Below are 18,407 nucleotides of genomic sequence, written 5' to 3' on the forward strand. Positions count from 1 at the left end.
CCAAAGAATTGATGCTTTTGAACTGTGGTGTTGAAGACTCTTGAGAGTCCCTTGGACCGTAAGGAGATCCAACCAGTCCATTCTGAAGGAGATCAGCCCTGGGATTTCTTTGGAAGGAGTGATGCTAAAGCTGAAACTTCAGTACTTTGGCCACTTCATGCAAAGAGTTGACTCACTGGAAAAGACTCAGATGCTGGGAGGGATTGGGGGCAGGGGGAGAAGGGGACGACAGAGGATGAGATGGCTGGATGGCATCACGGACTCGATGGACCTGAGTCTGAGTGAACTCCGGGAGTTGGTGATGGACAGTGAGGCTTGGCGTGCTGCAATTCATGGGGTGGCAAAGAGTCGGACATGACTGAGCGACTGAACTGAACTGTGTACTGGTTAGTAAGTCACTGTCTTGAGACCAGCTCGTGGTGGCACTCATGAACTTCAAAACCGCCACCTTGGCTGTAGGAGTCCCTAGACACCACTGTCTCACCAAACCAGAAATTAAAGGACTAAAACCTGTACTAGTAAGGTTTTGGTATCAGCTATGTCCTTTTTTTGAGTCACTCCTGTATTAACCTTGTTAATAATTAGGGAAATGCAGATTAACATGTGTGTGAAACTCCATTTTGAACCCTTCAGATTAACAAGGCTGACAATACCAAATGTGGGGAAGCGTGGAGGAAGAAAGGGAACTTTTTTATAAAATACTATGGAAAACAGTATGGCATTATGTTGTTCAACCATATGTTATCTTTTGCCTCTCTACACTTGATGTATTAAACAGAAGCAATATTCTTTAGTATCCAATACATTTGGAAGGGTAGGGGGAGGAAAAATCCTACACTTTACATTTTATTTAACTCATTTATTTAAGTCTTTCTAACAGCTTCCTAAAACTCATTATTTTACAGATAAGGAATCTCATCTCAGGTTAAATAATCTACCTAAAGGTGACACAGGTTGAATGTGGCAGAGTCAAGATTAAACCTGGGACTGAACGCCCATGCTCTTTATGGTGACAGGGTTAGAATATTACAGCATATGGCATAGGAATCAAATGTTCAAACATTCATGAACTTCACAATTTGTGTTGTGATGTAGTTTGTATCTCAAACAGGAGTTCTCACACTTCCAAGGTGTTTGTAATATCCCAAAAGGATAAACATGGGGCATCCTGGAAAGCAGACCCAATTCTAAGTGATTTAAAGTGCAGGTATTTGCTTTTATAGAAAGTTTATAAATCAAAAGTTATTAATACTAAAGGCAAAGTCAGGAAAAATAAATATCTCAAGTATATTGAGCACAGCTTTGTTTTAATCAATATTTAATCATTCTAATCAGTATTTAATCAATATTTATTCCAGTAAATATTTATTGAGAGCCCAGTACCAAGTATGTGCCAGGTGCACCACGCTAGATGCAAGGGATTCTAACAGTAAATACGGTATGGTCCCTGCCCTCAAGGAGCTTACAGTTCCACAATTTAAAGTGCATCTCAGGTATTCTGATAATAGAATTCCACTCTCAATTTCTCTTTCTAAATTTGATCATATGACACAGCACAACTACTAAACAGAATTATAAAACAGAATGTTAGCGCTAAAAGAAACCTTTGATATTATTTGTACAAAAAGAAAAACCAAACAGAAACTGATGGAGTGGCCCTTTGTGCCTAGAACTCATATGCTCTGATTTCAAGTTTGGTCCTTTTCAGGCTTCTCATGAAACAAGACTCAGTAGATTTTTATAAATATAAACATTCAACCTCCTGTAACGTACAGCTGTTTCCTGCTAGACAAGGACCTTCTCATTTATACCAGGTTAATGTCAGTGTATGCTCTATTTATCCCATCCTATTCTTTGTGGCAAACCAGAGGGATCAGGATCATCCAAGTGCAGGCCTTTGCTACCAAGGCTATTTGTCAGGCAGCATTTGCCTGCCAAGGTTGTACCTCCCCATACTTCTATTTTCACAGTGTTCCTGAACCACCGGGGAGTGCTTATCCATTTAGGTACAAGTCTAACACTAGATATGTGCCACTGACCAGAAAGGGACCCAAGTATAAAGTGCTGATGTACTAGTTTCCTAGCTGACAGACATACAGCCTACCATTTTTAACCATGAACATATTCTGAGGTGCCATAATGTGCCAGGTACCATACTGGACATTAGGGATATGAATATGAAAAAGACAGTTTGCTCATCAGGAGTGCCTTGCAAACTAGGACACGATGTCAGTTATATACTGTTAGTACTTTGGGGTACACTGGGAACACATGCTCCTGGAAGAAGGCCTGAAAAAAATTGCTCCCAATTTTAGTAATTACTAAGGTCTCTATTTACTTCTGTCTCACTGTAGACTGGGTTGTTTGTAAAGTTCCTTTAAAAAGTCCATTAGAAAATAATTGTTTTTGATAGTCTAGCAGCAGTAAGTCTAATTTTTTAAATCAGGAATACTTAGTTTCTCTCCCTCTAGAATCAATAAGATTTTGACTTTTCACCATTCAAAGTCACATGTTCAATTACAGGTAGATAGAAGGAACCAAAGACAGTAAAAAACATCCTTTATAATGCTTCTTAAAATAAGTCTTGTTTTCAAAAAATTTCCTTTAATATGAAATTCTGTTTAATGTGTTGTGAATTTGATCAAATATAACCATTGAGGACTATTTCTACTACCTCTACTAGTATGGAAAAATTTATAGACATTATTTTGAATGCACTATGTCTACTTCTATTAGCTTAATTTTACATAAGGAATTAAGCTGTGTTGTCAATGCTGGCACTTCCAGGAATTTATAGTATAGTTCATGGGACAAGCTTCTGACCCTGAAATCTCACTGTAAGATCCCCTTGCAGGTGACTTTAGTCAAGCCAGTCTATCAGCATTTTGGGCCCATGTCCATAAAAATGAAGATGTAAAAATGATGTTCTAGCTACATGGCAGGATTCCTGAACAAATTGACTGAGTAGGTCCAAATCTGAAAAAAGTTCCTAAACAACTATAAATAGTATAAAATAATAATTACAGATAAGTCAGTGAAGTTAGCCACCAAAATAATTATTTCATGCCTATAACCAAAAGCTTTTAAATGAAACAGCTTAGATAAAGTGGTCATTAAACAAATGAAGACTATAATTACCCATGCTAAGTTCTTGGCCTTCTCTATTGAGCCTAATCTTTGGAAAAACCTAATTCATTTTAGAGGGAAAAATCTGAGTTAAGATATTCATTAGTGTTAATACAAACAAGATGCAACCACTAATTTAAAAATCGGAGGGTTTTTTTCCTCATTAAGAGTACATTCTTTAATAGGACTGTATCTGAATAATAGGACTGCATACAAATAGAATATATACCTTAACACAAGATAACAAGGAAGGAATATTTTACATTATATAGGGCAGACATTCAGTTGGTTCAATCACGATGAGTTACCCTTCCAACCAAATACTTAGTTTTAATATGTATTACAAATGTTCCAGTCAGTTCGGTATATGCTGACAATCAGACAGCTTTAACATTTAGTAGTGTGGAGCACACTTAACTGTTTCCAAAGGGATATGTGATGTGGTCTTCGTTTCAGAGGAGCAAAAGTGACTGAATTACTGTCTGCTCTTTAATGTTTCAACTAACCTGTGAAGAGAACATGAACAGTTTCATAAAATTAACTTCAAATTTTCAGGTATAGAGAATGACCATTTATAATATAAATTTCATACTGAAGATGAATTCCAAAGCACTCTAAATGATGAAGGTTAAGATGGTTATATTAGAAGAATGAAGTTGTGGACTCAGTCTCCACAAGGGTATATTTTAGCTCTCACTTTGTCTATGCTTTGAATGAAAAATCGCTACTTCCCAGGCTGCTACTTACTATAGCCAGGTCAGATGTAGATGATTCAGAGATGAAAACTAGCCTCAGTTCTCAAGGAGATGATAATTTTATGAGCAGATGCACAAACCAACTACAAGACAGTGTAACAAGTACTATTATATCACTGATCTCTGACAAGGACATCTGTGTGTGTGGTAAGGCAGTGGGCCTGGAGGTAGAAAGACTCGAGAAGCAGAGAGCCTCAACCTAAGTCCTGAAGGATAAGGAACTGGAGGGTGAGCTGAGTAAAGGAAAAAGCTATTAATACAGCAGAGAGGTGGTTTACCTAACTATAATTAGTATGTGTGGCTAAAACAATAGCAGATATACATGAAAACAAGTGGAAGAAAAAGGTGGAGGAATTTAATATGATAAAATGCAAAGTAATCTGATTTCATCCTTAAGACCAAAGGGAAATTACAAATGCATGTACACACAAATCCACAAATGGCTTCTGGAAACATACTTACCATTCCATTGCCTCATCAAGGCCAGTGCCTTTGGTTGCTGAAGTTTTGAATATTTGCCATTTTCGGTCCTTCAAGGCAGGTAACCCAAGTGAATTTGCCATTTCTGAGGGAGTCATTGCCTGTTCCATGTCCTGCTTATTTGCAAACACCACTAAAATGGCTTTTCTCAGCTCTTCTTCCTAAGTAAAATAAAAAAATACTCTCTAATCAATTTGCTCCTGAGTTTAGGAAGAAATGTCAAAACAAAAATCTTATTTTAAAAGCATATTTCCTAACTCCTTTTTATATTTCTTTACTCCATTTAGATGTTTTGTGTACAAAGGTAAAACAAATTGGTTTTGTGTCTGTAAGTTTTAATATAATAGTCCTGATTCAACCTCCACGTGTACTTTATATCACTAATAAATAAATATTGATTGAATTAATTAAAAGTTAATTCCTAAAGAATGAATACAACTTTTAGTTTTCTATGGAGAAAGATTACACAAGTCAAATCCTAATACTACAAAAAACCTAACAACAATCCAATACAATTTGAGAATTGGGAACTGAAGTTAATAATCCATTTCTTTTATGCCATACTTCATATAATAAAAGTTTATTATACCATGTGAATTACAGCTAAATAAAGCTTATATTTTAAAAATATGTTATAGCTGAGGCATTTAACCAGTCCCTTAAAATTCCTTATACTTTGAATTTGGTCTAAGAAGCTTTTATGATAAATGTGATGCTATGTTGTTTAAAAAAAAAATTTGGCAAAACTTTAAAACTTTAGGTTGAAATTTATAAATTGGAAGCTACTAAGAAGTTAATCATCCAAGAACTCAGAAGTCCAAAATATTCTAAGTTTTGGTTCTAACTAGGAATCAAGTTGCCTGGAACTTAAACATTCAATAATTGAGTAATTCAGAATCATAGTTTTAGTGGGAAAAGGAAACCTATACATCTAATTTTCTCAAGCAAAGGCAATTTCATTATTAAGTTAATCATTAGTACATTTGAGAAGCTTATTTAACAATTTTTAAATCTTTTAGATGACTACTTAATGCACCCTCTAAATTCAGTTAGCTTATCAGTATCTTACAATCCTCAGTGAATATAATGTATTGGGTTCTTCGTTAAGAGCTGTGATACACTGTTCCACACATCAGGGGTACAAGGGAAAGGCAAAGAACTTTACACTTTAGGGTGGGAAGCATACATATGTAAACAAATGTTTCAAATAATAGAAAGAAATGGTAAATAGTTACAAAGAATAAAGTAAGATAAAGGGTTAGAATATAACTGAGACCTCCTTTCTGAGGAAGAAACATGTGAGATAAAACATGTCAAGAAGGCAGCCACGCAAAGATTTGGGGAAAGAGAATTCCAAGCAGGAGAAGCAAGTGCAAAACCCTAAACCAGGTGTCAGGTACACAAACTCACTGAGCAAAGAAAAGAAATATTGGTATGGCTGAAGTACTGTAAACACAGGAAAGAGTAAAAAAATGATAAAGCTGGGAGAGGTAAACAGGGGCCAGAATTGTGCCAGAAATCCATTCTGAACTTCAACGTTTCTAAGACAAATATACTTTATTATTTATACACTTATATAATAAATCTGCTTCCATATGCTAATTTATACAACCAGAAATGAAGACATTAAAAAAAACAATCACTTCACAGAAGTGACGTAGAATAGTCACTTCAGTTTAGAAAGGGTTTAGCTCTGAATTTTCTGGAAATTAAGGAATTTTATTTAAAGGAAGTTACAGGACTGGAATTTTTTTTTTGTCTTCAACTCTTCCCAACAGTATTTTTGGAATAGAAAGTAATTTGCATAAAAGAAAATGATACTACAGACATGGGTGTGGGGAAGACCCCTGTTTCCCTTTTACGTATTTCTGCATGTGACAATAAATAATAAAAAGAGCAAGCAAATATAAATGACTTACCCACATTTTAATAAAGTTTTCTTACCTCCAACATGGCAACTAATTCTGATTTGGAAATGCCAATTCGGTCTCGGTCACAACTGTCAACTACATAAATGACTGCATCTGTGTTTGAATAATAACATCTCCAGTATGGCCTAAAGAAAATTCAGAAAGGGAGAATATATTATTATTTGAAAGATGAAACTGATAGGTTAATTTATATGCTAGGACTTGGCTATGGTGGGGTGAAGGGTGTTACTTGCCAATCCTTTTGCACCCATATCAGTATCAATGCCATGATGAGTGTTTCTGATGGACATGTATCATATCCCTTAGATGGGAGTGGGTAGAAAGAATATTGAGAAAACATAGGATCAAGGAGCTTCAGAATAAGTTTAGACTACAGGCTGAGAGAAGAATTTATAAAATCACTAAATGTACTGATGAAAAAATGTTTCATGCAGACCTGATCACTGTATCTTATAAATCTTTAACTAGAAACTCCTTAAGAGAAATGGGTTCTTTAAAAATAATTTTAGTAACAGACTTTAAATTGATCACTGAAGACAAGAAGTAGAAATGGCTAAAATTAACAAATGAATCCAAAGTGGTTCAAGAAATAAAATGAGTTAAAAGGTAGCAAAGTGCTTGGGGAATGCATCTATTCCTAAATAGTGGGCCCAAAAGGTATTTTCATGAAATCCAAAATAGTCTGTCTCACAGAGGAAGGGACTGACAAGTATTAACTAGAGGATTCTTTTTATTTAAAAACTACTGAAGTAATCAGGTCTTGAGACTTTCATGGAAAAAATTTTCATCTAAGTGATATAGGAAAAACTGACTTCTGTAAATTTTAATTATTTTCAGTTAAAAATCTTTAATTCTCAGATTTTAATTGAGAGAATAAGGTGGTTTTACCTCATTTTAAACTAGGTAGCTCCCATTACATTACAAAAGAAGACATATTTTGGTTTATTGCTGTTAACCCTAAAAGAGCAATAAAGATCCCAATACTACAAAATGGTCTGGCCTTTATACCATACCTGATGCTTGTCTGTCCTCCCAAATCCCAGACTTGGAATTTAAGGTTCTTGTATGTTACTGTCTCAACATTAAATCCAATGGCTGGAAGAGAAAGCAAATTAATAGTATATGTAGACTAATACCTTCTGTCTTCAAAGTGTGCAGTCTGAGTTTCAGCAATTAGCAGTAATTGCTGAATCACATTATTAGTTCAAATATTATTCCATTTACGACAGTATGCTGTGCTATACATACACACACACACCACCCTCCCCCAATAAGCAAGATCAACCCCACTTTCAGGGTATATAAGAACCCCCAGCCACCTCTGCAATTAGATAATTTGCTCAATGGAAATCCTATTATGTTAAACGATGGCATACAAAAGTGTTCAGAAAGTTATACTTAGAAAGGACAGTTGTAAACGTATTACAAAAAATGGAATTTTGGTATGTAGCAAATAGGATAAAAGCCTAGATTCTAAACTTCAGTAAGGCACAGCAATGGCTGTATACCTCTTTATGGAAGCTGAGTTCGCTAAGGCAGGGAATTTCACAGACCTTCTGAAGACTTCCTCAAGAGCTCATCGACAGTAAGGTCACAGCTAGATGGTCAAAAGGGAAGAGTCTCAACCCCTTTCCCTGCCATCTTTCTTAGGTGGAGCTTGGCATCACATGCCTAAAGCAAGATACTATTACTTTCAATGAAAGGAATCCAGAGGAGCTGGAGAAGATGCTGAAAAAACTTAGAAGCTATACATATGAAAATTACTAAGATTTTATAAACTTAAAAAAAATCAAAGTAAGATGTAACTTACAGCTATAATTGGACAATTAATTTTTTAGATTTAAGTTTATACTGGTAAATGATGCTTAAGAGTATATATGGCAAGTATAAAAAAATTACTATAGCACATCTTGAGCGAAAAAGTAAAAAGCAAGTTCATGATGTCTCCCTTAGAATTAGGTAGCAGTGTAATCGCCATCTTCAACCTCAATTACAAATGTTGTTTATTTGCAGAAAGAATGTGGTATAAACCACATCTGCTAAAACGCAATCCACTGAGCTGTGGGTACCACAACGGCCACCATGACTCAACTGCAGCACAGATAGGAGATTTGAGAACCAAAAACCAAAGAAACTGAAATTTCTTGAATGCGGTAGCAAGAAGTAACAGATGACATGGTCCAAAAAGTTCTTTTGTAAAAGCTAGACTTTTCTTTTTTAATCTGGAAGTTTAAATAGTACTAAATAGAAATACCTTGAGTGACGGAGTAACTTAAAGACATTCTTGAACAAACTCTACGAACTATTAAACTTAGTTTAAGTATACTAATGATCAGGGTAAAAAAATGAAAATAGTATAAGTAACAGAACAGTCTTCTTATGTAGTAAATTAGTACTACTAAAGAATATTTTTCTAAGATATCAATTGATTTAAAGGTGTCACTTCTCTTGATATTTTTAAGTTCCAGATTAATTCAACACTCAGTTTCTTCAACTCAGATCTTTAAAAATAATCAATAGGATTACTAAAAAAAAAAACAAAAACCTAATCTTAATCAAATAATAACAAGTACAGAAAAAAAAAAACACTGCACATGTAATAGTATAACTTAGTATCGACATACTGATAATTCTTTACTCAGATTTACGAATTATTTTATATACTTGATTCATTTTCCCTATTCATTGGCTTTATTTTCAAAGCGAATGAATATTTATTATCTTCATTTTATCAATAAAGATACTGGCTCTCAATGATATTATGTGGCTTAACTCTACCCAACTTTTAAAACAGCTCTAAACAGCAGAACCCAGCCATGGACAGGGGTTCATAAATTACACCAAGCTGTCCATAAATATATGAAAAAAAAGTTATCAATATTATGCTCATAGAAGTCTATAAATCTTATTAATTACATTACATATGTATTCAGAAATAGAGTTTTTTTCAATGGAAAACAAAAGTCCCTATCCTATAATTAATCATACCAACACTTACTAGGAATAGTAGTCACGACTTCTCCAACCTGTAATCTGTACAAAATTGTAGTTTTTCCTGCTCCATCTAATCCCAAAATTAAAATCCTCATTTCCCGAGTTCCAAACAGACTGGAAAAAATGCTTGAGAAAAAGCCACCTTAGAAAATAACAAAAATGTATTTCAATATTATTTCAAGAACTAGATCCACAAAACATTTAATCTTGTTCTTTAAAAGCTATACTAAATTCAATAACATTGTAGTATTTTCCTCCATTCATAGGAACACTGCTTCCAATGAAATACATCATTTAACATCAAACTAGTAATTACTGATTGTTACAATGTCCTGGATACTATGTTAGGCAGGCTCAGAAGATATAGGCAAAAAATAAGAGAAATATGACTCCCCTCATGTAGCTCACTTTCTAAACTAGAGAATATGGATAGCTTAACATGATATCCTCATTATCCCTAGAAATTAAAGGGCAAATTAGAATGATAGTGGGACAATGAAGTCCTTGAACATGAAAAGCAATTATTATTGTTGTACAACAGTAGTACCGTAAGTACCTTCAATCACTTAGAATTCTCCATAAGGAATGTAACTTGCAAAGAAATTGAGACAGAAGCCAAAAATAACAAAAATTATTTTTGATGAAAACATTTTAAAAATTAGTAATAAAGCTACATTCAACATATCATGAACTATTACCAGAAAGCTTCCTATACACAAGGTACTGTGTAATATAAAAGCACTTGTGAACAGAGAATAGAATGGTGGTTACCAGATGCTGGGAGAGTGGGGAAAATCAGACAGTGTTAGTCAAAGGGTATACACTTTCATTAGAAGATACGTTCTGGAGATCTAATGTACATCACGGTAACTATATTTAATTAATAACATATTGTACCCTTGAAATTTGCTAAGACAGCAGATCTCAAAGTGTTCTCATCACACACACAAAAAGGGTAACTGTAAGGTGATGGACATGTTAATCTGCTTGAATGTGGTAATTATTTCACAATGTATATATATATCAAAATATCATGCTGTACACCTTAAATATACTCAATTTTTGTCATTCATACCTCAATACAGCTGAAAAAAAGTTAAAATTTAAAATCATCCTCTGTGTCAGCAGGGCCTCCCAGTAATAGATTAAATTGTTGATGTGTGTTTAAATAAAATAACCCCTAAAATCTTAGTGACGGAGGTGGAAATTCAGAATCTTTATCATTTCTACAATCAAACAAGATGCTCTTTTAAAATAAGTTCTTTCTTTAATGATTACCCCTCCCCACCCAATAAAAGCACTCTGGCCCTTTCTTACCAAAAGACATTTGAAAAGATTAGAAAAAAGTTACACTGACAATATAAAAAACTTGACAACAGAAACGATGCTCACAAACAACACCTGGTTATTTTACAAAGAAATGACAAAATTTTAAACTACAAGTCTGGAAAAATGAATCCACCATGGGCTAGAGAACCCTGAAAGTTTGTAACATAAGCAGTGTGACTTGACAAAATCCTTTCTCACAGGTTAAAAAGAGGCAGTAGGAAAAAAACTTAAAGGGTTATGCAAAAAGACAAGGCAGTACTTCTGATGTTTCAGAGCAAGATGGAAACTCCCCAGAAAATAGCTGAGGTATTTAAATAACCCAAAGAATTTGCATCACTTGGAGAGTTGTGAACAAGTTAAAAAATCTGCACCTTCATTTGGGCTCCATTGGGGAGCGAAGCTCTATCTGATGCTTTTGACGACAATGTAGCTCTCTCAATTAGCACTCCAAAAATTGGGTTTAAAACGTCATCACTGACCAGTAATACCTTCCCTGCCCACTTCCCCCGCCACATTCCTCTTACAGAAAAAGTTACAGGCAAGCAGATAAATGCCGTGTTGGCAATAAAACATTACGAGCAACACCTTTTGGATTTTAAACTGACGCTGTCCCAGCGACCAGGGAGACAGTATCAAGCTGCCACTACAAGGTCAGAGCTCATCTTTCACCCAAGAAACCTTAGCGAACTTGCGACTGACATGTTGCCAAGTTCGCAGACCAACTCCGTCCAGCAAGCGGCACTGGGTCCGAGGAGGTAAGGGAAAAGTTCACCGACCCACGGTGACCCAACCCTGACGCCGCGGGGAGACAGGAAGCGAAGGTTCGAGGCAGAGTCCACGCACACTAGTGAAGAGCCAAGGTGACCGAAGTCCTCAGCAACCAGCTCCCTGAGACGCTGGCTGGGCTTCCCAGGCCTGCCCCTCTGTTCCTCCTCTCCCCAACCCCAGCCCCCTCGGCCTCGGCCTCTCAGTGCGCCCAGGCTCCCTTCTCAGATCTCTCACCCATGATGAACCGCCTGTCCGCCCTCGTCCACTGTCAGAGACCGGCCCCGACCTCGGCAGCGACTCCTATTCGAGTCTCGGCGCCGCCACCTCCCCTCGCCTAGGCCTGCGCTCCGGCACCGGCTCGGACTCTTGGCTCCCAGACAGTTTCTTTGGAAGCTGGGTCAGCCAGCAACTTCCACGTCGGACCTCCCGGCAGGGGCGGGAGCGAGGGCCGCCGCGACTGCGCGCTGGAAACCGAGGCCTGAGCGTCCGCGTCGTCGCTTTCGACGCAATCCCCGGAAAACGTGGTGTAGATATTGTGGGAGTCACGAGAGGAAAAAAAAGATTCAAGGACTCCGAGTTGCTCTTGCTTCTGTTTTCTTGGAAAAGAAGTGATTCCGAAGTAGAGAAATTAGAATTTTCATTTTAACTTCTGACACCAAGAAGTGACGAATCCGCCAACCAGGGATGCGCGTCGGGCCTGGATGCGGCTGTCTGACTGGGCGCGGGCGCAGGTTGCGGCGTCGCAGAAATTCCTGGTCCAGAAGCACCCTACGGAGTTTACCTGATTTTCCCCGGTTCCTTTCTCGGATCAGGAAATAGAACTACATAGTAATGATAGGAAGAGCCCTGCGCCACCATTGCGGAGCAGCCTTACAGTGAGGCGGCTATTGAGATTTTAGGCGTCGCAGTGGTCTGTAGGGTCAGCGTTAGAGCCCCTCCTTTCTTCCACCTGTACCTTTCCTGATACTAAAGTCATTACTCTAGGAAAGGTATGTATTTTTAGGGCACAGTCATTTTTCACAATGCAGTCCTTGTTAATATTTTATTATCCTGTTAATATGTTAATAACCTTGTTAATGTTGACCTGGTATTGCAGTCCCTGGTTACTACAAAGGAACATTTGAGGAAGCGGAAGTATAGTAGCACGATAGAATTAAAGCTAGATACTTAGATTGTACGTCAGTGGAATTTTATTCTTGAGACAAGCGTGTAGAGTTGACGTGACCTCTTTCAAATTTTTGTTCAGATTTTATTTAAAATTGCAACCTACCCTACATCCGCCTTATCCTGATTTTTAGTAGAACTTACCAGTTAACATAATTTACTTACTTATTATGCCTATCTGTCTACTTTCTCTCACTAGACTGTTACATCTATGAATGCAAGTATTTTTTATTTTGTTTGCTCTTTTGTTCTTATAATTGGGCACTAAACAAATAGCTGTTGAGACAATGTGTTGAATTACAAGTTTTTAAGACCAATTACATAAGCATTAGTTAACTTAAAACATATGCAACATTATTAAATTTGTTTCCTAAAATAGGCATATGTAAACCACCTGTCCTAATTTGATGAGGCCAAACCGTCTTCTAGAAAGTTATGTTTGAAGAGAAACCACCAGATGGTGGTATTGCCTCAGGCCAATTCTCAGCGGAATGAGATCAGTTGGTCTAATTGATTTAATCCCTTTCAAATGTTATGGTACAATAATAATATGTTAAATTTTAAAATGTGAACACTTTAATACAGTCCAAGCAAGGAAAACAATTCCAAAATTCTTTTGACTGTAAAGCCACAATTAGATGGAGTAAGTTTAAAATGTTAAAGCTAGAAGGAACTTCAATTCCACCTATCTCAGTCACAGATGAAGTGGAAAAGAGCTAAGCGATAGAGCTAGGACATCTACTGTGATCATTTAACTTCCAGACCTAAAGTAACTACGTTATGATGCCTTCTGTAACCGTACGTTTGGTAAATTGATTTGCAAACTACCATACTGTAGTTTTCTCTAGTTTCCGAAGTTAGAAACTTAAGATTTAAGTGGGTTCCATTGCTAGTGAAAGTTACATTCTTTGCTTAGATTTTATTCCAAGCAGAATAAATTCCAAGCAGAATGAAGCAGAACCTATGAAATATAATAAATATAAAAGTATAGTAAATATAAGCTTCAGAAGGGCTTTTCACACTGTGCATTTATAATTGTTTTTTAAACTAAGCAACATTTTGAAATCATAACTAGATGTGTGATTTTCACACATATGTGTTACATCTCAGATGTTTCTTTGCAATAATATGTACTTTGTCAGAGAATTTCTCGTTAGACTATGTGGTCTTTTTTTTAATTGAGAAATCATTCACATACAATAGTATCATTTTTTAAGTGTTCAATTCAGTGGTTTTTCATATATTCATGAAGTTTGCAGCTATTACCACTATCAAATCCCAGAATATTTTCATCACCCCAAACAGAAATTCTATACCCATTAAGCAATAACTCCCCCACTGCTCCCCCCAAGGAAACTGCCCTGGTTGCTTCCCTCAAACCAACATTTGAGGGTTCTTATTTCACCACTTCCTCACCAACACTTATTTTTTACTTTTAACTTATAGCCATCCTATAGGTATGGAATGATATCTCATGGTGGATTTGGTTTGAATTTTCCTGGTGGCTAGTGATGTTAAACATCTTTTCATGTGCTTATTGGCTATGTGTTTATCTTCTTTGGAGAGATGTCTACTCAAATCCCTTACCTATTTTTTAATGAATTATTTGTCATCTTATTGTTGAGTTGTAGAAGTTCTCTATACATTTTGGAAACTAGATCTTTATCAAATACATGATTCACAAGTACTTTCTCCAGTTCTGTGAATTGTGTTTTCCCTTTGTTGATAGTATCCTTTAATGCACAAACTTAAAATCTGATGAAGCCCTATTTATGTATTTTTATTTTTTGGCTTGCGCTCTTTGTGTCATATCTAAAAAAAATATTGCCTAATCCAGGCTCACATCGATTTACACCCATATTCTAAGAGTTTTGTAGATTTGTCTTTTACATTTATGTCTCTGATCCATTTTTAATTGTTTTTTTTGTGTGTAATTTATGAGGTAGGAGCCCAGGTTCATTTTTTTTACATGTAAATATTCAGCTGTTCCAACACCATTGTTGAAACTGATTTTTCTGTTAAATGGTCATGTCATTCACTCTGTTGAAAACCAGTTGACCATAAATGTACAGATTTGTGGACTTTTCAGTTATTTGTGGACTTTTCAGTTCTAGTACAGGGATGTTTATATCTGTTCTCATGTATTGTTCTCATACAATACCATCATGTAGCTTTGTGTTAGATTTTGAAATCAGGAAGAGTGAATTCTTTAACTTTGTCCTTTTTCAAGATTGTCTGGGCTGTTCTAGATCCCCTGCATTTCCATATGAATTTTAGGATCAGTTTGTTAATGCAAAGAAAGGCAATTAGAATTTCAGTAAGGATTGCACTGACTCTATAGGTTAATTTGAGAAATTTTGCCATCATAATAGTGAGTCTTCCCCATTCACAAACATGGGATGTTTTTCCATTTATTAGGGTCATCTTTACTTGTTTTTAGCAATATTTTGTAGTTTTCAGTGTACAGGTATTATACTACTTTGGTTAAACTTATTCCTGAATATTTTGAGCTTTTTTGAGACTAAGGGTTCTTAACTTGACATCATAGAAATCCATAGATAGACTTGTGGGAGACTGTAAACCTACTGAAATTATCTCTAGAATTTTCTCTTTCTGTATGCATGCATTTTTTCCCAGAAAGACAATCTAGCACTTCCATCATACTCTCATTTGATACACAATTTCAAAATACTCTTGAGAGAATAGTTACAAAGAACACCCATGCACTTAACACTCGTCTGTAATAATCATCAATTTATGGCCATACTTCAGAGTCACTCTTGCTTGATAATTATCCCTACCATTTGCACCCACTCTCCCCACACCCACACACTAAATTCTTTGTAATGAGGCTGCTCACACTTGGACCTGTCAGCTGTGGCTAGGGGAACAGTTCAGTTCCATTCAGTCACTCAGTCATGTCCAACTCTTTGTAACCCCTGGACTGCAGCACGCCAGGCTTCCCTGTCCATCACCGACTCCCGGATTTTACTCAGACTCATGTCCATTGGGTCAGTGATGCCATCTAACCATCTCATTCTCTGTCGTCCCCTTCTCCTCCTGCCTTCAGTTTTTCCCAGCATCAGGGTCTTTTCAAATGAGTCAGTTCTTCACATCAGGTGGCCAAAGTATTGGAGTTTCAGCTTCAGCATTAGTCCTTCCAATGAATATTCAGGACTGATCTCCTTTAGGATGGACTGGTTGGATGGACTGGTGGGACTCTCAAGAGTCTTCTCCAACACCACAGTTCAAAAGCATCAATTCTTCGGCGCTCAGAACAGTGCCCACTGGAAAATCATATTTGCTTTCATATGCACCATATGCATGAATAAGGGTGCAGGAATGGGGAAGTTATAGAAGCTGGACACAATAGGTATTCATTATAGTTCTTTTCTAATACCAGCATTTGTCCTTTTGGGGTGGATGTGGCAGGCATTAGGTACAGTATTAATGGCTCTTCCTAAACTACGTCTTGCTGTGATCATCCCCTGTTCCAGAGGACACAACACAAGCCACAGTAGCAGAGGGTCTGTGGTCTCTTTTATAGACTGCCCTCTTGACCAACCCTACCCCTTCCTCCCACCTTCCCCTTTTCCCCAAGGGCAAGACTGGCTTGTCTCTCTATCAAAGTTATTATACCAGAAGTGAGAGCTTTACTCTCATTGCTTTATTTCCTCTCAAACCTCATTATAGAATAGGGGATATTTCTTATTTTGAAATTCTTGCCAGCTGGAAAAACTTGGGATAAGAAACAGTTTTATTTTCTGACCCAGGAAGTCTGGGCTCTCTGTATTTCCTCCAAGTTCTTCTTACAAACTGAAAAGCTCTCTAGTGCCTTTCTCTCTTCCCATACCTTATCAAACTCAGTGCTAAGAAGCCGGATGACACTATCAATTTTCTTCCTGGAAATATATCAGTTCAGCAAGTTCATTTATCTCTATTTCAAGTTACCACAGGCAGCATTTTTATCCACTGTTCCACAACTGTTTGCCACAGTTCACTCTTTTCCAAGCCTTCGTTAATATTTTCTCACCACCTTTCTATCCTTTCCTAAAATAATTTTTGCCAGTCCTCCAGCTCTCACTAACAACCTCTTCGTTTTTCCAGCCTCCACTCACAGTATGGTTCCCAAGTCAATGCATGTACATGAAGTGAATTTGCTCAGTCGTGTCTGACTCTTTGCGACCCCGTGGACTGTAGCCTACCAGGCTCCTCCGTCCATGGGATTCTCCAGACAAGAATACTGGAATGGGTTGCCATTTCCTTACATGGGGAAATGCAATTTTTATGTACCATATCTCTCTGGTACCAATTTCTAGGTCAGTTATTTATTGCTGTGTAACAAACTGCTTTGAAATGTAGGGACTTAAACCAGCAGTAAGTATTATTTATCACCATCATATGGATTGGCTAAGCAGTTTTTTTCCTGATCTTGCTGGAAGTTGTTCACGCAGCTATATGCAACTGGTACATTGGCTGAGGTGGTTGGCTTCTCTCTGCATGTGGTGGTTCATCTTCTCAAAGGCTAGGCTGATCTTGACATGGCCGTGACAGTGCTACAGTCCTAGGTGTAGACCTAACAGAAATGCATGCACATGTGTACCAAGTGACATGTACAAAAACATGTATGTAGCTTTATTCATAAAAAACTAAGCAACCCAACTATCTTTCAACAGTAGAAGAATTCATAAATTGCCATGTATTTACATAATGGAAATCTATATAACAAAACAAAAGCACTAGAGTTGTATACTGGAGAAATCTCATAAACACATTACTGAACAAAAGCAGCAGACACCAAAGAAAGCATACTATGTATGATTCCATGGATATAAATTCAAAATCAGGCAAAGCTATCATGACTGAACTATAATGTTAATTTTGGGAAAGGAGAAATGGGGTAGGAAGAAGCATGAGGAAAGTTTCTGGAATATTTAGATGTTCTCTTTCTTGACCTGGCTTGTTTGCTTCTTTAATAATTCTCTGAGTAGCATATTTATATTCTGTGTGTTTTCCTGTCTGTGTGTTATATTTAAAAAATAATTTGAAGGAAGCACATTAGGATGACATTCACCTATCTAATTTGTAAAATTTTTAAGTAGTTCTGTGTGGGAAAATTGTCACTCTCATCCACAGTGCATTTACCATTAGGCAGGATCTACATACAAAATTTTAAATATATATACCCCTGACCAAAATGTCAGCTGTAGGAATTATACATATGCTTGCACATTTGCACAGCCACATTTGTACTATGCTGTGCTTGCAAATGCATGACATTCTGAATATTTACACAAGAAACACTTAAGAATGGTTGTTCTGCACAGAGGACTACAGACTTGAAGTGCAGGGAGACATTTTTTATTGTATACCCTTTATATTGTTTGAATTTTATACCATGTACATGGATTACTCTTTTAATAAAAGTAAACTAGCTGACTTTTTTGTTTCTTTTTACTTGTCCAAGGTCATCTAGTTAAAAGTGACAGAGCCTAGATTCAAGTCCTAGTCTAACAGCAAAGCCCATACCATCAGCTGTAACTCTGAATTTCCTTGTGTGGAGTCTCAGTTTTTTCCTCTATAAAGTGAATGTATTTGTCTACATTGCAAGGGTCTCTCTGAAAACCAGCATGGAAGCTCCATTATATGAACTGAATCAACACCGCAGGTATGTAGGAGAAATCTACCGCTGAGTCATGGTGGCATCAGTGCTCAGAAATCACCCCAGGACACTCCATCCCCCAAGTCTACCACAATAAGACTCAGTCCCTACCAAATGAGAATACCACGTAGAAGTTGGTAGTTGGAATAAATCTGTCAATAAATCTTGCCAGAAGCTTGGGGAAAGCAAGAGCATAAT

The 18,407-nt window shown here is 36.8% G+C and overlaps 1 protein-coding gene across 2 annotated transcripts; it reads right to left on the reverse strand.

Annotated features, from left to right (window-relative positions):
* Window positions 1-1,290: 1,290 nt before the first annotated feature.
* ARL1 (ADP ribosylation factor like GTPase 1) lies at window positions 1,291-11,820 on the reverse strand. 2 transcript variants are annotated; one of them, NM_001126367.3, is made up of 6 exons: window positions 11,618-11,687; window positions 9,291-9,428; window positions 7,306-7,387; window positions 6,306-6,417; window positions 4,344-4,522; window positions 1,373-3,632 (listed from the first exon to the last, which is right to left on the reverse strand). In NM_001126367.3, exons 1-6 carry the CDS (start codon window positions 11,619-11,621, stop codon window positions 3,602-3,604), a joined length of 546 nt encoding a protein of 181 aa, NP_001119839.2. In that variant the 5' UTR covers window positions 11,622-11,687; the 3' UTR covers window positions 1,373-3,601. The 2 variants fall into 2 exon arrangements, with proteins under 2 accessions (XP_027821517.1, NP_001119839.2); XM_027965716.3 differs by lacking the exon at window positions 9,291-9,428 and having other exon boundaries at window positions 1,291-3,632; window positions 11,618-11,820.
* Window positions 11,821-18,407: the final 6,587 nt, after the last annotated feature.

The sequence above is a fragment of the Ovis aries genome, chromosome 3 (genome assembly GCF_016772045.2).
Source record: "Ovis aries strain OAR_USU_Benz2616 breed Rambouillet chromosome 3, ARS-UI_Ramb_v3.0, whole genome shotgun sequence".
NCBI classification, from domain to species: Eukaryota; Metazoa; Chordata; class Mammalia; order Artiodactyla; family Bovidae; genus Ovis; species Ovis aries.

Coding starts and splice junctions, on each gene's coding strand:
- ARL1 (NM_001126367.3), bottom strand. Junction 6,418..7,305: donor GGAGGACAGACAAGCATCAG/GTATGGTATAAA, acceptor AATTTTCTTTAG/GCCATACTGGAGATGTTATT. Junction 4,523..6,305: donor AATTAGTTGCCATGTTGGAG/GTAAGAAAACTT, acceptor TATTTTACTTAG/GAAGAAGAGCTGAGAAAAGC.